General features: G+C 38.8%; 1 protein-coding gene across 1 annotated transcript; it reads left to right on the top strand.

Moving 5' to 3' along the window:
* Positions 1–1,366: 1,366 nt before the first annotated feature.
* Positions 1,367–25,771, top strand: swt1 (SWT1 RNA endoribonuclease homolog). Its single transcript, XM_034081408.1, has 17 exons — positions 1,367–1,650; positions 2,695–2,764; positions 2,982–3,055; positions 3,193–4,249; positions 4,403–4,532; positions 4,810–4,911; positions 5,382–5,573; positions 6,869–6,962; positions 7,334–7,545; positions 7,883–8,016; positions 8,300–8,438; positions 11,684–11,823; positions 12,116–12,267; positions 12,552–12,698; positions 19,336–19,402; positions 19,545–19,612; positions 25,598–25,771. Exons 1-17 carry the CDS (start codon positions 1,418–1,420, stop codon positions 25,704–25,706), a joined length of 3,120 nt encoding a protein of 1,039 aa, XP_033937299.1. The 5' UTR covers positions 1,367–1,417; the 3' UTR covers positions 25,707–25,771.
* Positions 25,772–27,646: the final 1,875 nt, after the last annotated feature.

Genomic DNA, 27,646 nt, shown 5'->3' with positions numbered 1-27,646 from the left:
GTGCTGCTTTATAAATGTTCCCTGTAACTGAGTTTTTGCTGAAAAAAGGATGCATGTGGGGTAAGGACAGTTTAAGGACCTTAACAGATGCTACAAATGCTATAAACATATTGACCTAAGTGTTCTTAAACTGAGAGTGTGTAAATCAGTATTGTGTGGGAAGTGGTTGCACTGTCCAGTCTAATTATCTAACAATAACACAAGGATCATTTTGTTGATTCATGTTTAAGGGGAAGCTATTTTGCTACATGATAGCCCTCTGATGATTGCATCTTATTAATCGGTCTGTTGGAAATCTGACTTCTGGATCTCAACTAACCACATAAACACATTTTTATCACAACTAAACCCAGCCGAATTAACCGTCTCTATGAACTACAAAACAAAGAAGCTGTTTCCAATTTTCAAATATGATCTCTATGTATTTAACATGTCACTGATCAAATCCACACTGTGTCATCTACTGAATCCCAATCCATTTAACTGTTTCTGTCACAACTCCTACATGTTGTTATTATTCCTGTCCAACATTATTGAAGTGGTCAGAGATTATTCCCTGCAGCTGGTACTACTCACCGCTCATCTGTTAGTTGTCTGATCTCTGTCACCTTTTAAGTCTTCAATATAAATGTTTCTCAAACCATGGTCCAGGAACCCATAGGTGACTCATTGTGAATGCTCAGTGTTCGTCAGGAGCAACGTGAGGAAGGCTGTTTCTGAATGGAGCTACACTGTCACTTTGTGGTACATCACAGCAATTGCTGTTTGAAATTAAACACATCAGTTTTTGTTTATTATAGTTAACCAACACTTGGCATTGCATTATGATAACATTCTCTTTTATTTAGCTTTTGAAAAACAGTGTATACATTATTGAAAATAAACATATTAGTTTGCAACATTATTGGGTTCACAGTCACATTTTAACTACTTCCATATTGACCATGTGGTCTTGTCACTTCCTGTGCTAATGAAATAGCCCTGCAGCACATAGCTTTACATAATATATTATTGTGAGGACTTAATGTGACATTCAAGACATAATACATTCAATTGTAAACTCATACAAAAAATCCTAGAAAAAACTATGTTTTTATAATTACATTACATTAATTTAGCTAACACAACCCACAGTACATTTCCACTATGAGATACCCACAGAATTTCCACTTTATCACTGCTGGAATGTTTATATGCAGACTGTGTTAATAATCTCCTATTTTATTAAATGTTTTCTTTTGTAACCTCGACATTCTTTTTGACACAGCTGTCACCTTTGCTATCCTTCCCACTGTCTGCTGCACAGCCCTACAGATTGTTTTGTAGCCTTGGTGAAAGAATGTATTTGTGCAAATTGTTCAGAATAACACAGACAGATACTGACTCCAGTCTGACCTTGTGCTGTCCTACTCCCACCATGCAGGGCTGCCTTTATCTTTCCGTTGAAATTGCTTCATTTGCCTGTTGTGTATCTCTTCCTCTCCTAAAGGTACAATACATCATTTATCTCAAGAACAAAATCCACTCCGGTCCAGTGTGGGGCGGTAATGGCGCAACCAGGAAGAGAAACCGTCGAAGAAGAAAGAGGCGGAACAGCGGCCGATGTTTTGGAAACCGGCTGGGATTTGGGCCATGGATGTATAGATTTGGGTAGGTTAACTCTCTCTGCTGTAAATTATAAATTATTCTTACTATGAGTATTTTTTAACCACTGAAATACTGTACGCGAACACTTCTGACAGCATTAAAACATTAAACTAACTGTACTGTAGCGATGTTGATGCTATTTTCCTCAGCTAACGTCTGTTAAAGTTAGCTAAAGGTTTATCTTTGGATGTGTGTTGTGTATCTAAAGGTCAGAACAACACGTATTCTATTGTTTTTACCTTAGACATTACTTCAATGTGGATTTGTTTATGTTTGTGTCATTACACAGTGCACCCAGTTTGGTCCTCATGTAGTTAACAACTTGTTGGGAGTTTTGAATACTGTATAGATTTAGTAATTTGCAGTCGTAGACGCTGCACTTATCTATTATTACATTGACCGGAAAATAATCGCTAACTTTGACAATCGATTAATCATTATGTAATTGTTCACGTAATACTGTCAGAAAAAAGTGTTATTTGTCAGATAATTTACAGATTTGTATCTTCACTTTCAACTTGTATATGTTCTACTTCTTTAGTTCTGTTTTATTTCTATTTTTGAAATGTTTCTATTTTATAAAATTATTTTCTACTCTTTTTAAATTCTAATTATGTGCAATGCCCTTGTTTTTTATGCTTCTATAACGAAAACATTTCCAAATTTGGGATCAATAAAGTATATCTTATCGATGAGGAACATTAGGGTATTACATTTTTTAGATGTAGCCTACATGTTCTAGAATAAAACAGTAAAAATAAGTAGCAGCGTATTAATTATAAGATAATGGCGGCAATCAATAGTTATTATTCACAGCTCAAGACATAGATTGTAAGATTTAGGGGATATTTCCATTTTACTTTCTTAGTCACACTTTAGAAAAGTCTCATTTTGCATTAGTTAAAAATGGCTATTTCACATTTCCAGTTTTTTTATATTGAGAGCAAAAGAAGGAAGATCCTTATTGAAGATCAAAATGCATTGTTGTATTAGGATGAAGCATGAAGCATAGTCACTAAAGAACTTTTACAAATCAATGTTTCACAGGAGAATGGCAAAAAAGGCAAAAAAAAGAAGGCGGAGGGGCTTGTCATCGTCAAGTGAAGAAGATGAGAAGGTAAGAAGGAATTCAAAAGCCAATATGAAAAAAATCCTCTTATTACATTTCACAATATCACATAATGTGTAAAAATCATCATTTGGCTATTCCATCAAAAACATTCTGGAATTATTGAAAATAATAAAACAATTACCAAAATTGTAGCAGATTATTTTTGTTTTACCCATAACAAGCCATTTCCATATTTTAACAATATGTTTTCTGTGTTTTTAAGGAATCCAAGAAACAAGATCTTTCCAAGAATAACAAAAGTAGCAGGGGGAAGCCACATTTAAAAAATCAGGAGAGGTATGATTCAGAATTTTTTATTTTTAACAACATATTACTATTGATATTATGTAGCCTATTAAACACATGGTTCACTTGAATGAAATATGTGTTAATTATATGTGACTGTGACATTTATTCTGTTCTTCTACATCAAGATTTGAAACAAAACTGGAAAAAAGTGCCTTTCCTTCCGTTAAAGATGTTCCCCAAAGTACTCGCCAGATTAAAAAGCCTGTCTACAGGCTGGCAAAAGCACAAGAAAAAGACCAGGAATCTGTTAAAAAAGAAGAAGAAAGAACAAAACAAAAACATGCCTCTCCACCAGACCTTGGGGGGAAAATCTCTAGTAAAGCAAAACATGACATTTCACGGAAAGATAAAACTGTCAGTGGGAGTAAGACTGAGGAAGCAGGACCCTCAAAACACTTGCACACTTCAGGTGCAGTTCCTCAGGGGACAGAGAAGACATCTAAAGGCAGCTTGGATGAGAAGTCTTCCCAGGGGACCCCATCCAAATTAAAAAAGCACCTAATGAGTCCCAGTTTGGTTTGTGCTGAACAGAACAAACAGGGGAAGAATGAACTGAAGAAGTGCAGAGCCAAGGAACCACCGAGGACTGAAAATGACAGCAAACCTGTCAAGACCAAGGAACCAAGCAATAATTCCTCCTTATCCAAGGATTCTGCGTGGGAGCAGAAGAGTGACGTCTTCAAAAAGATGTGCCAAAGGCATGAAGAACACAAGGCCAAAAAGAGCATGTGGAAAGAAGTTAAAACTCCCTCTGCCTCTACAACAACAAAGTCCTCCACTTCAGCCAAGCCCACTACCTCTACCTCTGTTAGTAGCTCAAAGGTGGTGAAAAAAGTCACATTGGGGTCACAAAAGCCATCATCTTCTCAGGAACAAGTATATGCAGCCCCACCATTTGTGCCTTTTAAATTTAAGATACCAAAAAAAGTTAAACCAACTCCAGTAGAAAGCACTGTTGAAAAGAAAGAAGCAAAAACTACAAAGAAAGGTCTTGAACCTGTGCCTGAGCTTCCAGAAACGGCAGCATCAAGCAGCAAATCTGAGGAGAAAACTGTTCAGCAAGCTCCCGTCCCTCCAGATGTTACACCTAGTGTTTCTTCTGAAGGACAAGATGAAGTCCCACCTTTGGCAGAACAACTTCCAAATACGTTTCATACTGTCCCAGTGCCGTGGTATGACCAGGTAATAAGGAGTTTTTTTTCCCGTACTACCTTTGTTTCATTCCGTCAGCTAGTTTATTGTAATACCATCAGTGTGTTGTTATTACAATGGCTTAAAAATGGCAGATAGAATGTTAGTTGTTTTGTTTATTTTTAAAAATGTGTTTTTCTGTAGATGCAAGTGGTCGAAGAGCTTCATCTTGCTCGCTCTCAGAAGAGATTGGAGGTGAATGTAATGCAAAGCTATGGGGATCTCACCTGTATGGACATAGACCCTCCAGAAGAGGGAGGTGCAGACACACACTGTGAGTTGTATTGATTAATAAGAACATTCAAAAAATGTTGTACATATATTTTGCAATCTTTTTAGGATTATAGATTATAGATTAACTGCACAGAATATGGATCAGAATATAACATCACAAAGTCCTCACAACATTTCTGTTCCTTCAAAATAAAGAAAAATTCTGATACATAACTTCACAGTCGCTACACTTTAGCTCAAATTGTTTTGGTTTGATTTGATTCCTTCGGAACTTTTGAACATGTCACTATTCATGAAATGTCATTTCCTTTTTGCAGGTAAACAACCTAACCAGCAATACCTCATCCTCGTCTTGGACACCAACATTCTCCTCAGTCACCTGGATTATATCAAAAAGATCAGAATGAACGGCCTTGGAGGTGTTTATAATTGTTTTCATACTGGATATTTCTTATAGAATAATTGATATATTTCATATGCTTTATATAATGATATAACATGCTATTATAAAAGTTATCGAGTTAGATTTCACTTCCAAGTTTCCAGTTGTAAGCTAAAGATATTCCTCACCAGACGTTGAACTATTATCAAGCATCCTAACAAGATGTCCCAAAGCAAAATATGTTTGCATCTTCTATAGAAAGAACCAATACATTCTCAGTCCTCAACCTTCTACTTACATATCATCATTTTAAATAATAATGTCATTTGTTATGGTTAATGAACATCACAGCACATAAATTGTGTTTTTTCACTGTGTATTAATACAGAACACATGAAGTGCCATTTCCATTTGATTTGAGCTTGCTTCTGTTCATAATGAAATGCACATTTGTTATGACATTTGATTAATCACTGGTTCCCTTTTCTCCCCTTCATGCTCTCTTAGACCTGGGCTTCCCGATAGTCCTGATCCCCTGGGTGGTGCTTCAGGAGCTGGACTCCCTCAAACGGGGGAGGGGCCTGTCAGGGTCTGTGGCCCACCTCGCTACTCCTGCCATCTCGTACATTTACAACTGCTTGAAGAGCCGGGCACCTTTCCTGTGGGGGCAGTCTATGCAGCAGGCCAGCGAGAGCAACAGTGAGTGCTGATTTAAGGAAGATATGGGAATTATCAGTGGAATGAATGTATTACATACAAGTAGGTAGGGCTGCTCAATTAATCGTATTTTAATCGTATTTTAATCGTATTTTAATCGTATTTTAATCGCGATTACGATTATGGCTTGCAACGATTACGAAAACAACGTAATCGAAATAAAGCGATTATTTTTTTATTATTATTATTGATTTTTATTTATTTTTGGTTTTTCAGTTGAATTACACTTAGAGTTCAGGGTAATCAACTGTTCACATTTTTTTCCTCCAATAAATGGATGTTTTCAAACTCAATGAATAATCGCATTTAATAATCACAATTACAATTATTGACCCAAATAATCGAGATTATGATTTTTTTTTTTTTTTTAGGGACTGTACAAGGTCAGTGAAACCTTCATAACCTGTTCATGAGCTAATTTCAGATTTATTATGAGTACTTTTGGATTTTATCTTAGAAAAAGCAGGCTAATATAAATGCCAGCATTGGTTACAAAATAATCATAACAGTGAGTGCAGGCAAAACAAAAGCACTTGAGTAAGAGCAGCACATTAGAATAATCTACAACTCCTTGTATGTAGACTGTAAACATTTCTAAATAAACAAGTTCTGTTAGCGCCTGGTTGTTGATTTTTAATTAATTAATTGAGAAAAGCAAAATCAATAAAATGCATTATTTTGTAGTTTTTGTTATCAATGATTTTAATGACTTTTGACTGAACATATGGTCTTCATTTATAGCAATTCTCCACCTTAACGGTACATTATGAATTTACACACAGCCGCAGAGCTGCCCTGCATCCCGTCTACCACTAGGTAGCACTATCACGTAGCTTGTCCTCCAGAATTATTCATACGCTGTGAGATATATACAGTCTATGGCTGTGAGCATCTCAAGGGCAGGTTTCACCCATGCATGAGGTCACCCACTTCTCAGCTGTATATATTATTGATCAGACATACAATTTTCAACGGTGGGATGAAATTCTCTTCGAAAATGCAGGGGATAAAGGAGATTTACAAGAGATATTGTTGACTATTGCTAAGAATTTAGCTGCTTCTAAGCATTTAGTGCCTCTCTTGAAATGCACCTTAAATCTCCATCTTGTGTTCTTCATCTTTGAATCTTCCTCCTTGTCTTTATTTGAAAGAATACTCTTGTACACTGCTTTCAGTGTTATGAATTAAACAATTCTCCCGTTAAAGACTGTCAGGTTTCTCTCTGTCTTCCTCTTCCTCTCTCTTCCTCTCTTCTTATTGTACCTCCTTGTCCCCAGATGGTCTGAATGCCGAGAATAATGATGATCGGGTGCTGCAGTGCTGCCTACAATACCAGAGTCTGTACCCAGAGTGTGCTCACATCCTATGCACGTGAGTTCCCCCTCCCCCCGCCCTATACTGCTGCTGCTGCAGAGTCTCTGTCCTCTGCAATAATGCATGTGACTGAGAGTGGGTCCAGCCAGATAGTTCCAGTTGGGATGAAAGAAAGAGAGGGGCAGACAGAATAATTGGTGAATGATACATTTGCACATTGTATTGTTTCACCTTCTTTTTCCATCTGACCTATTTCTCTGAATGCCAATATTTAAAGACACAACATTAATAGAGAAAGGGGGCAGGCATTCAATTAGGCTGCTGTAAAATAGATGTGATTTAATGGTCTTATTGATGTTGTTTGTGATAACACTGCCATATAGACTTTCCTGGTAAAAAAAACATGTTTTCCCCTTTTTCCTCTCTAGGAATGATAAGAACCTGTGCAGTAAGGCCCTCTTGAGTGGAGTGAAGGCCTTGTGCAAGATTGATCTGGAGGCAGAGGTTGGGACATCCAAACATGGCTTTCACCCTCTGCAAAATGTCGGCCCTCAGGTCACATCAGCAATGCAAAACAGGATCTATGCACCAGTCCAACCACACATGCAAAGGACAAGACTCCATACTGTAGAGGAGAACGGTGAGCCAGGGATGAATGTGCGCTTCTTGCAGAACAGGAATTACTTGCCATATTCTGTAATGTTGTAATAGTTCAAGCAAAACATCCATACATTCACTTGCTATGTCTTACCACTTTTTTCCATGCTTTGTTTGCCTCCATTCAGGCGACATATATTTAACAAACAAGTAATTAAATAAAATAAAGAGTGAAATCCACACCATCACACAGTCAATGGATAGTTAGCATGTGCTCCTGTTCTTTGCTGCTGTACATACAAAAATAACTGCTGTCCTGCATTATGTTTTATTTCATACATTTTCTCATATACAAACGTTATGTGTGCAATTGATAACAGATAACAAGCGAGAGGATGAGAGGCCAGTGTGGGACCCCAGCAGTGTTTCTGAACTAGAACAGTGTCTGCTCGACGTGCTGTCAGATGTGTTGGAGGTGGAGATGAAGGCCGCTTTCGAAGACATTTGGCTAGATGTAAGATTGCACTTAGAATTTCACTTGATCTTTTTAGCTTATATTGTAACTAACGTGCATTTAAAACATCAACATGTTATCTGAGGAGATCAAACATGTGTTTTTGGTTTAATCTTCGCATGACTTGGTTATTAGATTTATGTGTTTTTGGAGGGAAATTATGAATCATATCTCCTCCTCGTGCTATATACGTGTCTGGATGTAATTTTGAACAATGCAATATTTTGTATTTTTTCATGTAGATCATGTTTAATGTGTTTTTTGTTTTTTTATTGTTTCACAGATAGTTTACATAAAACCTCCATGGACTCTTCTAGATGTTCTGAAATGTTTTAAAAAGCACTGGATTGCCGTCTTTGGGAACATTGTCCCACGGAGGAAACAGCAAACTGTTTCAACCCTCATCAACTTTTTCAATTCAGGTATGTAGGTAGAAGAAAGGGAGCAACTACATGTATTTCAGTTTTTCTCAACAGTATTTATAAAAACACATACAGTTGCAAGAAAAAGTGTGTGAACCCTTTGGAATTACCTGGATTTCTGCATAAGCAATTATATGTTTTCATGTTTTTATTGAACACACCATGTAAACATTCACAGTGCAGGGTGGGAAAAGTATGTGAACCCCTAGGCTAAAGACTTCTTCAAGAGCTACTTGGAGTCAGGAGTCAGCCAACCTGGAGTCCAATCAATGAGACGAGATTGGAGGTGTTGGTTAAAGCTGCCCGCCCTATAAAAAATACACACCAGTTTTGAATTTGCTATTCTTAAGAAGCATTGCCAGATGTGAACCATGCCTCGCACAGAAGAGCTCTCAGAAGACCTACGATTAAGAATTGTTGACTTGCATAAAGCTGGAAAGGGTTACAAAAGTATCTCTAAAAGCCTTGATGTCCATCAGTCCACGGTAAGACACATTGTCTATAAATGGAGAAAGTTCAGCACTGTTGCTACTCTCCCTAGGAGTGGCCGTCCTGTAAAGATGACTGCAAGAGCACAGCGCAGAATGCTCAATGAGGTGAAGAAGAATCCTAGAGTGTCAGCTAGAGACTTAAAGAAATCTCTGGCACATGCTAACGTCTCTGTTGACGAATCTACGATACGTAAAACACTGAACAAGAATGGAGTTCATGGGAGGACACCACGGAGGAAGCCACTGCTGTCCAGAAAAAACATTGCTGCACGTTTGAAGTTTGCAAAAGCGCACCTGGATGTTCCACAGCACTACTGGCAACATATTCTGTGGACAGATGAAACCAAAGTTGAGTTGTTTGGAAGGAACACACAACGCTATGTGTGGAGAATCCAAAGGGTTCACATACTTTTTCTTGCAACTGTATATATTTTTTTTTTAATACATTTTACCCCAGTTAAATATCATCATTATTTTGTTTTTTGTTTGGAATCTCTTAATTGAGAAATGAAACTAAAATACAAATAAAAATGAATATATTACTCTGTTTAGGAATGAGCATATAACCTGGTCTGATAAATCAATCCAGTTTTAGAATTTGACCTTATTTTAAGCTGTTTTGCCACAAACTGTGATTTAAAATATGGCTTACATAATGCTGAGTCACTCATCTCAAAATCTGTTAAAACAAATGTATTAAGCATTTTTCTCTGTTGCTAGTACAAGGAGAGCTTAACAACGCCATACAATGTAGCTGAAAACATCCTAGGAGCTGATTTTAATCTTCATTTAGAGGTTTGCAATGGATTTCGGGAAAAATAAGTATTATGTAAGACACAAGAGCACAAACGTTCACATCTGCTGAAGCAACAAGGCAAAGCTCCCAGTGGTCTCTAAATGCAAAGATACCTCACTGTGTTAATGCACTGTGACAGTTTCGAGACTGTAAGCGTAGCCTTTTTTTTTTGTCTTCTCTAGACAGTGAGTTTAAATACTGAGTCATCCCCCAGATAAAACGCTTACTCCACTGTTGGATGATGTGGTGTGCCCTGCACTGCGCTACAGCCCTACAGAACTACATGCAGAATCATGTCATCGGCTAAAACAGGACACTCAAATGTGTGTCAAAAGGATGCTGAGCTGTCCACTGCAGCCCTGCTGTGTCTGGATCTCATTACTGGATCTAATAACATCACATGTAATCGCGTGTGTGTAGTTGTGTGTCTAAATCTCCCCGTCCACCTGTTTGAGTTTGAACTGTGGCCCAATTATTTTTGAAGGCTATTTTTATGGAAAACAATGGAGTTTTGCCCTTGCTCTCTGTATCACTGGTACGCTGGGATGGAGGAGGAGGAGGAGGAGGAGGAGGAGGAGGAGGAGGAGGAGGAGGAGGAGGGAGGAGGAGGAGGAGGAGGGTAAACCGTATGTGAGGCTAAGAATGAATCTCAGTGGAAAAGTACTGCATGTGATTTTGTTTTGTTTTTGCTGTTCTCCCTTGAGCAGACTGTTAGTGTGTTTGTAGTCAGTCTTAAAGGTCCCCTATTATACTGTTTTTCCTCAATATGTCTCAGATATATTCAAAACATGTCTCTGAAGTGTTTGGCTCCAAATACCAAACAAATCATTGTAGCATCCCATAATCCCCTCTGTTTCAGCCCTGTTTCAAAAGTGCTGATTCTCTGTCTGTTACTTTAGATGAAAATAAGGAGCCACTCCCCACGCCCCTCTGAGAGATATTTGGTTACAAAGAACACAATGGTGATAAGGTGTGGGGGTTACCTTGGTTGGTTATTGGCTAATGGTTACACAAGCCAAAAAACATTATGACATCATAAAGTGGCCACAATCTGACAGGTTTTTATATAAAGGATCAGGACAAAAAGTGAGAGAATCTTTTTTCCTGAAACTTTCAGAAGCTCTTTACACAGTAAATGTTTATGTTTATGTTTATGTATAAAAGACATGAAAAAGTGGATTTTGCATAATAGGTGACCTTTAACACATATTTTACAACCGCCTAAAAAGGGACAAAGCTTCATGGGTAGTTTTAAATGATCTCAAAGGTATGTTAGGTCGGGGCTAGAGACCGGTGTCACCTATCATAGGGTCCAGTAGATTAAAATGGCGCAGCCTGATTCCACTACAAAGTAATGGGTCGGAAAATCATTTAACATAAGTTGTGCACTACTATAGAAATGCTCAACCAACTTCTGGCTCTTTGTTTTGATAGTCATTCTGAATCTGTTATGTCCTTTCAAATATTCAGGAAAAGCAAAGTCTCATAGCATTTTGGATCACAGTTAGACAAACACACATGCTCACAGTAACCTTGACTTATAATAGAACATTCACAATTTCGTAGATCATTAATCATGAAGATTAGACATTCTTCATGCAGAAATTGCATAACATTTTCTGTTGACAAAGGAAAACATTTAAAGACATCACCTTGATTTAGAGAAACTGGAATGGAACATTTTCTACTATTTTATGACGTTTTTTAGAGCACATAATTAATCTAGGAACTAATCAGCACATTAATCAATAATAAAATCAATCAATAGTTTCAGCCCTGTTCTGTTTTTGTCCACAATGTTTCTTTGCCTGGCTCTTTTGTTTCCCACACACAGACACACAAAACCTACTTGCCCCTTTTGCCTAGGTGTACCTGTAGAAAAACGGCAACTGAATGCAAGTGTCCCTTTATTTGATGGTGCATGTGTGCTCATATCTTCCTGTCCTGTGTCTGCTCAGGTGGCACATCGCACTGTAGAGATGCATCAGCACTCCTCCGAGATGCTAAGGAGCTTGTGAAAGCATTTGGGAAAAGGTCAAGATGCGTTTCCGCTGCCATCTCCAGAATGGACAACATTTTCAATAAGCGACAACCACAGGTAAACTAGGAGCTAATTTGGAGTTTAAATGCTCCTAATGCAATCACAGCTCAAACATATTCCACTTGTTATCTGTCCAAAGGGTGGGCCACTCTTCTTGGACTGCAATCTCTGAATTGTGTTTGATGTTGTGGTGTTTTGGAAAGCACAGAAATACAAAAAAGATATGATACTGTGTTTTGTGTTTATACCATAGGCTTATACCTTATAGCATACATATATTGTATATCATACACAGGTTTTGACACACTGTTGGATTTTATAGCTTTATCATCTTTGTCTGTGTGTGCAGTGGGAATCTCCTGCCATCGATGTTGTCATGAATGAAGATGATGAGTATCATGATGATGAAGAAGAAGCGGAACAACCCACGCCTGCTCCTTTCTCGCACCAGGAAGTGTGGGCCCTGTTTGAACACCTCTGGTCTTATGTGTTTCAGATGAGGTGGGTGTAACAGGGATTAGGGATGCTTATACTGCAGAGAACATTTGAGGATTATTTGATTTCACAGATGTTCTTCCACAAAATGCCTTCATTTCGTTTAAGCAGCAAACACTTCATGTTATTTTCAAGTGTTGTTTTCTGCTGCAAGACGAAGCATTCTGTACAGCGATCGATGTCTCGTGCAAAAAAAAGAAAAACACTTTAGAAGGTTTGTTTTGATAAAGCTATTGTTTTTTATTCCATTTGACTAACCCCTGAGGTCATTTTATTCTGTCATGTTTCAGCTGGGAAGTGTTCAAAGCTCTGGGCTTTGACCCTAACTCCATGCAGAGCACTCAGCCAGGGGGGGGTCCTGCGCCACCACAGGACGTCGTGGACTGTCTGCACAATCTGTGCTGCATAGTCTCACAGCTGCTCCAGATCTTCAGCAGGTATCTCAGCCCACTGTTTTGTTTCATTCTCAATACTCTTACAGCGTAGTTTCCAGTCAGTAGTGATTGTTGGTCTAAAAAGCTCGTAACACTGCACACCATTTGCCCAGTGAGTTAGCAAATGGCTGGTGAACATAGTTGAGCAATAAGCCACCAAACAACACAATTTTCCTTTCATTCAACCATTGACCAGAAACTCTTAATAAACAATACTGTTACTGAAGGTGAAAATAGTAACAATTTGTCTCAAGTTCACTATATTCATTCAGAAAGCGATGATATGTCAGTGACCCTCCATTACTATTATGTCATTCTGTTTTCATCGTCCCCACTCTTGTCCACCTTGCCTAAACCCTTTGGCTTAACCTGGTGTGTCTCACCTTTGTCTCGACAGCAAGTCCCTCTTGGCGCATTGCCACTACAGGGCCTCGCTCGGTATGGCTAGGCCTCGTTAGGCCTTTTCAGGACTCGCTCACTTTATGCTGCGTTTCCATTACAGTTTAGTAGCTGGGGCAGTAACTATAGTAACGCAGTGTAGGCGGAGCCGTGACCCCATCTTCAATGCGAAACACAAAACCAACATCAGCCGTTAGTTCTTAGCACTCAGAGCTCACAGCTCTTCATACACTGAACAAAAATATAAATGCAACACTTTTGTTTTTGCTCCCATTTTTCATGAGATGAACTCAAAGATCTAAAACATTTTCTATATACACAAAATAACCATTTCTCTCAAATATTGTTCACAAATCTGAAAAAAAATCTGTGATAGTGAGCACTTCTCCTTTGCCGAGATAATCCATCCCACCTCACAGGTGTGGCATATCAAGATGCTGATTAGACAGCATGATTATTGCACAGGTGTGCCTTAGGCTGGCCACAATAAAAGGCCACTCTAAAATGTTCAGTTTTATCACACAGCACAATGCCACAGATGTCGCAAGTTTTGAGGGAGCGTGCAATTGGCATGCTGACAGCAGGAATGTCCACCAGAGCTGTTGCCCGTGAATTGAATGTTCATTTCTCTACCATAAGCCGTCTCCAAAGGCGTTTCAGAGAATTTGGCAGTACATCCAACCGGCCTCACAACCGCAGACCACGTGTAACCACACCAGCCCAGGACCTCCACATCCAGCATGTTCACCTCCAAGATGGTCTGAGACCAGCCACTCTGACAGCTGCTGCAACAATCGGTTTGCATAACCAAAGAATTTCTGCACAAACTGTCAGAAACCGTCTCAGGGAAGCTCATCTGCATGCTCGTCGTCCTCATCGGGGTCTCGACCTGACTCCGGTTCGTCGTCGTAACCGACTTGAGTAGGAAAATGCTCACATTCGATGGCATCTGGCACGTTGGAGAGATGTTCTCTTCACGGATGAATCCCGGTTTTCACTGTTCAGGGCAGATGGAAGACAGCGTGTGTGGCGTCGTGTGGGTGAGCGGTTCTGATGTCAATGTTGTGAATCGAGTGGCCCATGGTGGTGGTGGGGTTATGGTATGGGCAGGTGTATGTTATGGACGATGAACACAGGTGCATTTTATTGATGGCATTGTGAATGCACAGAGATACCGTGACGAGATCCTGAGGCCCATTGTTGTGCCATTCATCCACGACCATCACCTCATGTTGCAGCATGATAATGCACGGCCCCATGTTGCAAGGATCTGTACACAATTCCTGGAGGCTGAAAACATCCCAGTTCTTGCATGGCCAGCATACTCACCGGACATGTCACCCATTGAGCATGTTTGGGATGCTCTGGATCGGCTTATACGACAGCGTGTTCCAGTTCCTGCCAATATCCAACAACTTCGCACAGCCATTGAAGAGGAGTGGACCAACATTCCACAGGCCACAATCAACAACCTGATCAACTCTATGCGAAGTAGATGTGTTGCACTGCGTGAGGCAAATGGTGGTCACACCAGATACTGACTGGTTTTCGGAATAAAGCAAAACTGCACGTTTCAGAGTGGCCTTTTATTGTGGCCAGCCTAACGGCCCCTACACACGGCGGCGTGCGTTGCCACTTCAACGCTTCTGCCCATTCACTTTGAATGGGGTGACGTCACGATTCGCCGAACTGCATTGTGGGAGCAAAGCGTAGCTTCTCTCGCGGTGCTCGCTGCAAAAGTAGAGCAATGTTCTACTTTTGCCGCCTCAACGGAGGCGTCAGCCAATCAAATCCCGCGTATGCAAATCTGACAGTACAAGCACTAGCCAATCAAACCGCTTGTATGTTGGGAGAGCCAGACCGCAGTTATTTCCCATATGTCAAGAAATGGAGGAGAAAATGATCGTGGCGGTAGGGAATCACCCGGTACTCTATGACCAGTCCCTCTTTACATACAGGGATACAAACCGGAGGAGCCAGGCATGGGGGAAGGTGGCAGAGACAGTGGGTGAAACTGGTAGGTTTTCGCTTGTTTGGGGAGTTTATATCCAGTGTACTTAGTTTGAATGGACAGCTAGCAAGCATAGACAGTATATTTAGCCAGCATGGATGTAGCATGAATGCTTTGCTTTGTATGTCCGGGGCGGGACATTCATGTGATTGGTTGTTGGTCGCGTTGCTTGCGATGACTCCCCAAGCTCAAGACACGCCCACCGCCAAGCGGCAACGCACGCCACCGTGTGTAGGGGCCGTAAGGCACACCTGTGCAATAATCATGCTGTCTAATCAGCATCTTGATATGCCACACCTGTGAGGTGGGATGGATTATCTCGGCAAAGGAGAAGTGCTCACTCTCACAGATTTTTTCAGATATGTGAACAATATTTGAGAGAAATGGTTATTTCGTGTATATAGAAAATGTTTTAGATCTTTGAGTTCATCTCATGAAAAATGGGAGCAAAAACAAAAGTGTTGCATTTATATTTTTGTTCAGTGTATCTATTCAGAAACTAGACAAAAGTTAAACAAGTACAAACCACAGACTGCCTGTGTCATGGCGAATACAGTCACTGGTATATTTATGTCTGTATAGGCCGTTGTTGTGAGTGTGGACAGTCGGAGCATATACAACGTTAGCTTAGCCGATCTCCATTTAGACAACACGCATTTTAAAAGGTTTTTCGCCTGCCATCTTGTCTGCAGACTTGTCAAAGCATTAATTCATGGTTTTTACTAACTGGTATCAGTATGTTGTTACTTCGGCATCATTTAGAAACGTGTACAATTACAATTAAATCACGGTCAAATATGTTCATCTTGTTGTAGTTGTAGCCCCCTTGCCAACGATTCTCTCTCTAGTTTAGCATACTCAGCCCGACTCAGCCTGGTTGTTGGCCCGGAAAGAACTTCGATTTCATGGGGCCAGAAAAATAGTACCCGTTAGCCGAAACTACGCCAAGTGGAAACGCAACCAAAAACGGGCCGGGCACGGCACGCTTAAAGCGAGCTCCGCGCTGTAGTGGAAATGCGCCGAAGCCCCTTCAAACTGTCCTTCACCTGTCCTTAACCAGCCTCCACCTCCCCTGTGTGTGTGTGTGTGTGTGTGTGTGTGTGTGTGTGTGTGTGTGTGTGTGTGTGTGTGTGTGTGTGTGTGTGTGTGTGTGTGTGTGTGTGTGTGTGTGTGTGTGTGTGTGTGTGGTGTGTGTGTGTGTGTGTGTGTGTGTGTGTGTGTGTGTGTGTGTGTGTGTGTGTGTGTGTGTGTGTGTGTGTGTGTGTGTGTGTGTGTGTGTGTGTGTGTGTGTGTGTGTGTGTGTGTGTGTGTGTGTGTGTGTGTGTGTGTGTGTGTGTGTGTGTGTGTGTGTGTGTGTGTGTGTGTGTGTGTGTGTGTGTGTGTGTGTGTGTGTGTGTGTGTGTGTGTGTGTGTGTGACCTTGTAGCTTTGCCTTATCACTTTTCCTGTGACGTTAAAGACGGCTCTACCCTGTTAAGTTTCTCGCCATGCCTTCAAGAAGGCTTTCCCATCTGAAATATACTGGCTCACATTGAACACATATTGGCACGTTATCCACCATTCACAATGGTAGTGACAAAGAGGCAAAAAGCTGAGTGGATCTTTGTGTGAAGGCAATGAGGAATGTCCACTATAAAGAATTGAGACCATTGTGAAATAACATGTCACTAGAGAATTTGTAATTGGATTTGTGTCCTTCTTCTTTGGAAATATCATAAATATCATCTGTTGTGTGCAGTCAACCTGTTTTCCCAGTTGGTGATGATTTGCACTGTCATCACCACAGAACTCTTCATATTGATGCAACTTCTTTAGAAAGCTAGCTAGACAAAGAACATTTCGTAACCTAGGTATTTACAATGTATGTGTCCTGTTCCTTTGTTTTCACTCTAACACACACGCACAAAATAACCCGACATCACACGATTACAGAGGCCAGTGAGGTGTCAGTATATTATTTATTTCTTTGCTGGGATTCACCGTGACATTTGGATCTCTTTGAGGGGAAGGGTACACACTCCTCACATCAAAAGGGCAACATGCCTGTTGTTCCCTCTGTTTCATTCAACCTCAAACTCTGTAGGTCTAGAAAAACCAGTATACCTTGAAATAACCAGTATATAAAATGTTGTTTTGATTAGTTGTTATCTTACTGAAAAACTGCAATGGAGTTTCACATGTTTAGTTTAAGCAAGACTTTGCAGAACCTAAACAACCAACTATAAATAGCCATACAAATTGTAACAACAAGGCATGGGTGATTTTATATTGTTATCTATGTGGGGATGGGAGAAGGAAATAATTGATGCAATGATGCAATGTTTTCTCAGCTGAGTATAGCTATACAACAGCCCTCTCAGATCATAACCCATTAAACACCTAAGTATGTGTCCAAAGTGCACTTTATTACCACTTAAACCCTCCAAGCCTCTGAAGATCCACTGGTTATTGTGATTGGCAGTATATGAAAACAGTAGTGGTACTTCATTACCAGATGTTGTCTCATACCTGGAATTGATACACTATGTTTTGAATTTATGGCAGGTAGGCTACTTAGTATATGTGTTAGGCCGGGTGTCAAAAGATGTTTATCTATCATTTCCTGTAGACGACGTCACAGCTGTAGCTTCTTAAGAAGGTCTTTTGTAAATTTAAAGTAATACTTGACCCGCAAAATCTTGACTTCACAGTAAACGAATAATCAAAACATAGAAAATATTCTTAATAAATACAAGAAAATGAGGGCAGCATTTAAAATCTCATTTTGGATTTTGCTGCACTAGTGGTGTGAGAGTCTGTAAAGAAACATTTTTATATCGCTTTGCTGTTTTTTATTTACACAATTCAATCATTTGTGTAAATGTTTTTGATTAGTCCTTCAATATGGAGGCATGGTTTGTTCAACATGGAGAGGGTATTGATATATTATTGTTATTTTATTGGTGAAATGTTATTTAATGAGTCCAAAGAGGAGCAGTATCCTCAACACACTGGTTGTACTGATAATACTTTACACATGTTGCTTTAATTGTCCAGACCCTGTCATACTGACACTGAGACCCTAAGAGCACCAGCAGGACCTGATGAAGGTGCTGTTCACTCTGCCCAAATAAACCTTTAACAAGTTTTACCACAGCTTCGTTTAAAAGCAGATTTGTTTTCAGATTTAGCTTTTCTCTCAAATTGTGGGTTTTAATAATTGTTGTTTGGGGTCAAATACTGTAGTTCAACCTGAAAGTTGTTTATTTATTTGTAAATGGACTGGGTCGATGTGAAGCAGATATGGTTATTCATATATGAATAAATACTACACAGGTCAATTTGATTCACATGTTCTTCTGCGGGAATATATATTAATTTCGGTGTTGTTGGTTACAATAGAGCATGAATAATGAATATAAAACACAAAAACATTACGCCTACCCAATGCACACTCATTAAAAATAGCAGTAATGTCATATTTCTTGAAATAACGGAATGTTTTAGAATAAGCTTTCAGGTAAAACGCTCATTGGGTCCCTATCTGCACATTCATGTGTGTGAATGTGTGTGTGTATGTGTTGGGCTTCTCAAGTACAGTTGCCTAGGAGACGGTCGGACTCATGTTCACGTGTTTGAGCAGAGCTGTGACTAATTTTTTACAGGCATTCTCTGGTTGTCTCCGTCTCACTCATTTCTCTCATTCTGTTGACACCAGATATATATATATAATGTATGTCTCTGCTCAAAGGATCATTCTCTAGTCTTCATATCCCTTCATTTACTGCCATTACTTGGTCTCTTTTTCTCTATTACTTTTTTAATATATTAGCGAAGTGGTGTGTTTTTGTGTGTGAGCATTTCGATGAGTTGCAATGGTGAAGGATGGATGAGAAAAGTGCTGTGTATTCATTTTGTTACCTGCTCTCAATGTGTTCAGACTATATGTGTGCCAAAATATGATATATAAATGTAAAAAGACCATCATGTACAGAATAAATGCTTTATGACTGTCTTGACTTAAACACTTTCTTAAGAAATGGTTAAATCTGGAGGAAAGGGTAGCAGAAGACATTTAAAAAAAACCACATGATATCTTTAAAGGCATTTTAAAAACAAATGGTTTGATTAGTTCAGATTAACTGAATGAGAATTTCTGATAAAGTGCTGCACCAATGTTATGAATAGAGATGTTTTTTTCAGACATGGAAGAAAGGTGCTCTTTAAAGTGTGTGTTTCTATTTTTCTCCAGTGTCCTGTCATCAGCCCCGCAGTTAGAGGAAGTCCAGACGCTGCTCAGCATCCTTCACTCTAATAAGGTTGGTGACATTTCAAAGTTATTTTCATGTAATCAGATCGGTGCCATTAATTAAACTCATTTGACCTTTCTCTGCAGCAGCAATGCTCTTTGTCATGTTGAACTGTTCATATTTAGATCTGCCTACATGCATTGTGTTTCAGATTGTTAACTTGGACTCCAGATTGACAGCCAAAGACTTCCTGGACTGTCTCGTACAACAAGACAACAGGTAGCGCACACACACACGCATTCTCACTTATTATTGTTATTTTTTCTGATACATAAGGTCTTTCAAATCTTTCACAGATACAACATATGTTTTGGATGATAAGCGTATTAAACTAATGAAAACGATGCTATACCGCCGTGATGTGACATGTGCGAATAATGTAGCAACAACTTTCTTTAATTGCATAATCAAACAATCTGAAGTTCCCTGAGTATGTCTTTGTTGAAGCATGACCGGGCATGTCGGTGTGTCTCATAGATATCCCCAGCAGAGCTCTCACAAAAACAGTTGCCATGTTAACAATTCAAAACAATTGTGACACTGGTTATAAACAAAGATATGTGTACTTGTGTAGTTGAACAGTGTAATGGGACTGGTGTAGTTGCCTGGATCACAAATTATTTGTATTAGTTATTAGAATATAATCCTGAATTAACGTTTCCTTTTCAAGGGACAGTGTAAACTAGAATGAAATGTTAAGTAACCAGTAGACTTCATTTAAACTGTTGAGATTAAACAGTATTTGGACTGCTCCTGAATGGACTCTCATAAGACTCTCATTAAGTATTGATATATTATATATATATATTATACCGAGCATATACAGGATCACAGCTGGAGTTTGTTATGTATCATCTGTGGCCGACATTTTATTATGTTTATGTAATAATTTATAAGTTTTGGAGTGAGGTATCTGTATGCAGCTTGAGATAAAGAAGCACTGCCGGAATTTAGGACTCCAGACTGACCTCTGCACTTTCTTTTACTCGCTCCTGTCACACAGACTTTACTTTAACGCTTTCTCTAAGATTATTATTAGCGCTGTCTAAATAGAACAAATATATAACCATACAAATACACAGTTAACCTACTTATCCTGCTTATTCTTGGCAGCTTTTTTCTGCTTGTTGCTCGTAATATGACATGATTTAACATGCATGCATACTTTGCTTCAGCTGCAGTCGATGTTTCATATTACATTTAATAATAATATTTTAATAATCTCAGTCTCAATAGTTATGATGTCATTGTATTTGACTCGAAGTGTTAATATCTCGGTTAAATGACACACATGTTTTGAGACTTTATAGTCCTAACAAACAAGCAATTATTCGAAACAAATGGACAGATTAATTAATAATAGAAAAGTTAGTTTCAACTCTAAATACATAAGAATATTGTGTTAAGAAGCTACATAAAAATGCAGTAACATAATGCCCGCGTACATTAATCAGTATATCACGCCACTCCAGGTCCCTCATGACATGCATCTGAATTGTTAATGCTTATATGAACTCAGCTGCTTCCATGGAAACAGGGACCAGTTCCATGTTATCAACAGATTATCTGTTTCCGGCCATGATGTGTCATCTCTTAATACCGCCGTCTCACTGTCAGAAGCTGTTCCTCATGATTTCATAACCCCTATACTATAAATACTTAACATACATAACTATGGGTCACTTAAAAGAGATAACTCTGAATTAGCACTTGGTTGTTGTCTTGATAATGCTTATGGTATTAACAGAACAAACAATGATCATAGGATAACTAAAAGTATATTTGACTACATTTAAAGATGAACTTTCTGGCGTAGAATAGTGGTGTGAAACCATGATAAAAATGAAGGTGTATTCAGTATTAAAGACAAAATCTGCTGTGTCACTTGGAAGAGCTTTGCAGGTGCTCTCCGGTCACGTGATACAGCTTTTGTAACAACAGGTCACCGCTGACAGATACAATTAAGCTGGATGTGTTGTGATTGTAAATATTTTATTTGGTACACTCACTGTGAAGTGATGTAGACCTTTACTTAGTGAACGCATTATCTGGGGTGTTAAATATTTGAATGTGATGCTCAGTGCATGGTTTGATGTCATCTGTTGTATAAAGCCCGAGGGAGGCCAGGAGCACTGACTGCAGGCAGCTCTCAGAACAAGTGGGCCTCAAACGCACACAATAATGTAATAATAATGTCTGATTAAAAAGAAATCTTCTGTGTTTCCTCTGTTGGCTTTAAAAAAAGAATCAAAAAGTAATCACGATAGATACTTAAAAAAACGACTAGCATAGAAACACCACCCGTTCAGTAATTGTTAAAGAACATAGACACTTCTCACATTCTTGATGAAAGTCTGACTGAAAATGAACTGGGAATGGATACTTATATTTATGTGCATGTTCCTTGCTATTCTTGAGCAATAGACATATTTATTTGCAACACAGTTGAGCCAGACATGCATGAACTTGTGTGTTGACATTCGCCCTTTTCCAAGTTCCATCTCAATATATATATATAGCAGGTGGGAATGCTAGATACCTAAGGTCCAGTACATATTTTATTATATGTAGCTTAAATCTCCTTTTACCTGTTGGTGGTGTTTCTGTTATGCTGCTTTGGTACACATGGGTTCTTTTCACACGTGGATGTGTCATCAGGGACACTTTTATAATGGTTTACGTTGTATGTGTTTGAAGGCCAGTTTACGTGTTACCATTAGTCAAATCACAACCTTCAATACCTTTACCTTATCCGTTATTATCAAAATATTAGTTATAAAACGGACAAGTCAAATCAAGCAATCTGATTGATTCTTAGCCGTGATATAATGAGCGTATATCCAAGTAGAATTGTAGTTACTTTTCACAAGTCATGTATCCCTCCGCGTCTGAGAAAAAGCTACAACCGTTATATTACGTCCGTTACGAAACTAACTAACTAACTAACAAAGCTTAAGATGAAAACATTTAAGGTTAACTTCGACCTCCGGGGTGGCCTTACTATGGAGGAGTGGATTGAGCAGTACCTATCTCCAGAAAAAAAAGCATCTAAACGACGACATGCAGAGCTACGTGAAGAGCAGGTAGACCAACTGGAAAAGTACCACCATTCAAAAGCTTTCTGATGCGGGTCTTGAAACAAAGCAGAGAAATTATGACCGTTAGTGGCCACAGGTGCGAAAGCTCTCTCCAGAGCTACTGGAAGCCGAATCTCGGGGACCGGAGAAAGTGGAGCAATATTCTCACCACACCAAGCAACAGCCTAGTACAACCTCAACCTATACAAGTAACCACGTAAGCCATGCTACTGATGCTGCACAGGTTTTCAGTGGCTGCACAATAAACGGCAACATACAAATTAATATAAATAAATAGCCAAATAATCCATCTACTAATCAGAAGGCAACGGAGGGACTATTTTATTTTTGAACATAATTATTTACTAATAAAAAGTATTTAAATTAGAGTGTGTATTTTCTTTCATATTGCCACACTTGGTAACCGTTTTATAAAAGCAATAGCTCACTTCAGGCCTTTAATTATATGTTACTCTGTGAAAAAGAAGGAAAAGAGACTACGCACCTAGAGAGAACAGAACATATTTGATTTGAAGAAAGACTGAGGCCATACATTAACACAAAAATATCTGTTATTTTTATTTAAAAGCTACACTTAGGAGAAACTGCTTTGTGTTTCATAAAACAGCATTCACTCTCAGTTAGTTGAATGTCCAACAATAAGAATCTAAAAAGGGATAGAGAGGCAGACGTATTGTTCACTTTGATGGAGGATATTCTCTATTATGTTGCTGAACTATTCAACTTTTCTGTTATACTAATGCTACACCAAGGCCTTCCCCAGTCTTTGTTGTTCTGCCATTTTATAAGCAAACCCAGGGCCACCTTGCTACCATTAACTGGCATTCCTACATAAGCCTTTCTGTAGGACTGAGTCACTCTCAAAAGGTCAACATTTTGCTTTCAATGGCAAGTCAAATGAAACAGGTTTGGCTTTATGTATACCCGATTATTAAAGTGTGAACAAATATTTTAAACTGAGAGCTTTCACAGCACAGTTGGTGCACAGTGAAAGATATAGAGACAATACCAGTATGAAGAAAAAGAGTGTGACAAAAAATACTAAAATTACAGCATATATTTTCAGATTTATATACATTATACATATTCTGTATCTGTCTTGTTGTTATTTTTCTTTCGATTTTGAACAGTAGCTCCCTGTTAGTATCAGGACAGCAGAAAGGCTACATCTCTTTTGTCGTAGAAAGTTGAATCACACCTGCTTCAACTGCGCCCTGATCCTTCAAATAAAAAAAAGTTTAAATATATAGTATTACTTAAAATGGTAGTAATGTGCTTGCAGGATTCTTGATGTTCTGAATCGACCCCCTCATTGTTGATTGCACCTATTGTGAGTCACTTAATGTAATTTAACGTGGATTGTGGATACCAAGATTTGTTCCCATGGAGATGATCCATGTGTCCATAGCAGCATGACGTGATTGGCTGAGGGTGAACAGGAATTAGTTACATCACCTAGTGCATCATGTGGTTCTATTCAAAATTCCATGTGAATCGTTATGGTCTCCAGGGGATATCAATGAACCTGTGAAACACATACCGTAAAGGCTGTTATGAAACTAACAGCTCTTTGTGTATACATTAATGATCTGGGTCAGTGACTCTGTGCACAGTTTGTGTGCGTCACTGACCTTTGTGTGACTGCGTTGAGAGATCCTCCCTCCAAAAAGCTCCATGCTCTTTGTCACTCTCATGAATCCGTGCAGCATGCTGGAATGTCAAATCTGATTATTCAGTGACAGAGTGTCCGAATCCCGGCAAGAGTGAAGAGTCGCTTACACAACCTGCACTATCCGCAGGTTATGAAAACACACAGCTGCGCCATTGGATGAAGAAGGGGAACTGGATGGATGTAGGGAGAAAACAGGGGGTGTAAACAACCGGCAAATACTGCTCTTTCTTTCCTCTTCTCTTCACTCTGTAGTTATATAATGGTCCAATGGAAACAAAGCAAAGGAGGAAACAAACAAGCAACAAGCTCCCCCAGTGTCTTCGCTGCTAGGCAGCCGTTGCCAAGGCTCTCGTAGCAAATTTGTGTTTGTGCTCACGATGAAGAATTGTTGGTGTGTTAAGATTGTGCATTTGTAACTATATGGTTATATATATGTTGTCGTTACTAGAAAAATGTAATTCACTGGAAAAAGTGTGTCAATAGCTGAGCTGCAGAATGTGTGGAAGCTCTTCTGTTTGTTTCTGGACATTCTGTGCCCAACATGGTCAACAAATACAAAGTTTACCAAGCAAGATGTCTGTGTGGAGTCACCCAGGTTCATCCAGATAGTACCAAGGGAAATTCTGGAATATTTATTTTTGAAGGTTTTCCTGCCTTTACCAATGGATACAGTAAACCCTTAACTAAAACCAGGGTATATAAATCCAGCTAATGGACTTTGTCTTTTTCTAAGACACCAAATAGAGGAGCAAACGCATACAAGTCAGGATTTAGAGGTAATCAAAAACGCATTTTTCACGACAACAATGAACAAATCCCAAACAGAGAGGATTGGTGGTAATAAACATATATGACTAAGTAAGAAACATTAACAGTTTTTGGATTAAAATATAAGATAAGATAGAACTTTATTGATCCCAATTTGGGAAATGTTTGTGTTGCAGCATAAAAGACATGGCATTGTACAATAAAAATTAAAAGACAAGAAAGTAGAAAATATACATGTTGACTTTACAAATTAACAATAACAAGATATATAGCAAGGTATTATATTTACATAAGTATGTGACAGATGGAATATTAAATATTAGGCTGAATATATAAATGTAAAATGTACAGTGAAGAGGAAAACTATGGAGCAGAGAGTTCTCTTCCAGCCAGAGGTGATTATTGAAATATTGTTTAGGGTTATGTTCAGGGTTAGGGTTGGATAGATTGTAGATTGGTGCATGAAAGCAGGGGACATCAGCTTTCCCAACCCATTTAAATCACAGCAAAAGACACAAATACAGACTCCTAATTTTGTCCGAAATGTTTTTGTTCACATGTTAATCGTAACAAGAAGATGGAGAAAATAAGCTCCATTGGTCAAAGGCTGTCCAAGCACACTCTCCTGTGTTTGTATCTAATGTATCTATGTGTCTGTGTTTCCAGGGAGAAGCTCAGTAACGGAGGGAACCAGTTATTGGGGGTCAAAGAGGTCCTGGATCGCTGTGTTGGGGTCACCTGTCAACACATCAACTTCAACACATCTCGGGCCTGATGATTCAGAATTGGAGAGTCTGCACGTCAGCCAATCAGATGCACTAAATAAACTGATATCCTTTACTTGAAGTGAAAACTGTCAATTGCAGAGGTGCTCATACTCTGGAGACTGAAGCCGTTTACCTTTTTTTATTTTCCGTTAAAATGTATAAAATGTTTCTTATGATACTCTGCTTCACACAAAGAGATGGATGTCTATGGATGTTCTCCTTATTTCTTAAGGTTGACACCTTTTGTTAAAGAGAGTATTTTTCTGACAGTTTTCAGAGGTCAACTATATCAAGTGTTGCTTTCAATGTTCTCCAAGATTCCTTCAGCTACTTTGCATATCTGGCATTACTTTGTATACAAACATTTGATTGGAGTTTCTTACATAGTTCACAAACATAGAGCTGGGTATTTTTGCATCATATGAAGGTATGATGATGCACATTTCTGAAGTTCTAGGTTTACCCCACAGCCCACTGTGAAAACTTATTTGATATATTTCACTGTAGTTCATTTTAATATATTTTCACTTTTTTTAAGCACAGACATAATTATCAGTTGGTTCAGATTATTTATGATTCTTAAACGTCAACAAAAGCTTTAGTTCACTGGTCTTAAAGTAATAGTACGACATCACGGTAAATATGAGGAGATGCAAACCTCATTCAATATTAAGCTAGGCCTAGATAAGCTTAGTTTAGCATAAAGACTGGAGGCAGGGAGAAGCTTCTCTCCTAGCTCTGTTCAAAGGAAACACATTCAGCCCACCAGTTCTCAACACTTACATCTTGATTGTTTTATACGCACACAAAGTAGATTGTAAAATTCAGTGTCCTCCTGTTTCACTGAAGAAATGGTCACAAACCATGCTTTAGACTCAATGCAACCAACTGCAAAGTATACAGTAGCTTAGAGATAAAACAAAGGTATCAAACCATATCGTTATATAACCTTAAGTTGTTTACTGCCTGAGCTTTTTCCTCAAATCATGACTCTTTAAGGCCAAGCAATGATCTAGTAAAAAGCTGAAACAAAGAGGCAATTTATTTATTTTATATTTTTCTACTTGAGCTATCAGAGAGGTTGTCTTTTAAGATGAGTCTATTTTGAAAAACAATGAGTGTTCAGCTTCCGAAGGTTTTTGGTTGATTTTTAAGTAGAAATGTAAATAATTTGAGAACAGAAAATATATTTTATGTAAAGGAGTTAAATGTTTACAAGAAATAAATGTTTTGGCATTATCTTTTTTCTCAAATGTATTGCTTTCATCAATCAATAGTGGTGCTTCCTGCAGTCCTCAGTGAGTAGAGGCTCATCTGAGTGTGAGTGCTGCATGTGTTTGTAATGACTAAGTGGATCAGGTCGCAGGTGACAGTCTGAGATTACACCTGCTGCTGCTGTGAGACGCGCGCACACACACACACACACACACACACACACAGGGGAGAGAAAAAGTTACAGGTGCCCGTGCCAATGATGAAGTCATTGAGTATCCTGTCTCGTTATCTCAAAGCAGAGTTGGACACTATGTCGACACGCTGTATTTTACATACTGTTCCGTAAAGTTGGACCGTGACCTTTAATTTTGTTTCCTGCGTCATAGGTGTATTTACTGTCCAAAAAAAACCAATCCTTTATTAAGGGTGCATTGAATTGTCAATGTCCTCTTTATTAATTTCTAAATATAATCCATAGTCATGCCAGCGCAGCCTGTGCAAAACGATAGATATATAATTTATTGATCCCAATTTGGGAAATTATTTTGTTACAGAAGCAGCAGTGTCTTCAGACATTAAAATAGTACAAATACTTAAAAAGTGGAAAAGAGAAATAACAATTACAAATAAGATGAAAATGATTATATTAAATATAAACAATATAAATATTCTGGATAATTAAAATGTTCTAAAAGAAAAGTCAAAAATACTGCAGTAGCAGGAATATAGTCTT

This window comes from Pseudochaenichthys georgianus, chromosome 4, assembly GCF_902827115.2.
Source record: "Pseudochaenichthys georgianus chromosome 4, fPseGeo1.2, whole genome shotgun sequence".
In the NCBI taxonomy this organism is placed as follows: domain Eukaryota; kingdom Metazoa; phylum Chordata; class Actinopteri; order Perciformes; family Channichthyidae; genus Pseudochaenichthys; species Pseudochaenichthys georgianus.
This window is presented reverse-complemented; position numbering and strand designations above follow the sequence as displayed.

Bases quoted from the DNA above. Each gene is read 5' to 3' on its own strand.
- swt1 (XM_034081408.1), top strand. From the start codon at position 1,418: ATGCAGGGCTGCCTTTATCTTTCCGTTGAAATTGCTTCATTTGCCTGT. The intron at 8,017-8,299 runs GTAAGATTGCAC...ATTGTTTCACAG, and splicing joins TCGAAGACATTTGGCTAGAT to ATAGTTTACATAAAACCTCC. The intron at 8,439-11,683 runs GTATGTAGGTAG...GTGTCTGCTCAG, and splicing joins CATCAACTTTTTCAATTCAG to GTGGCACATCGCACTGTAGA.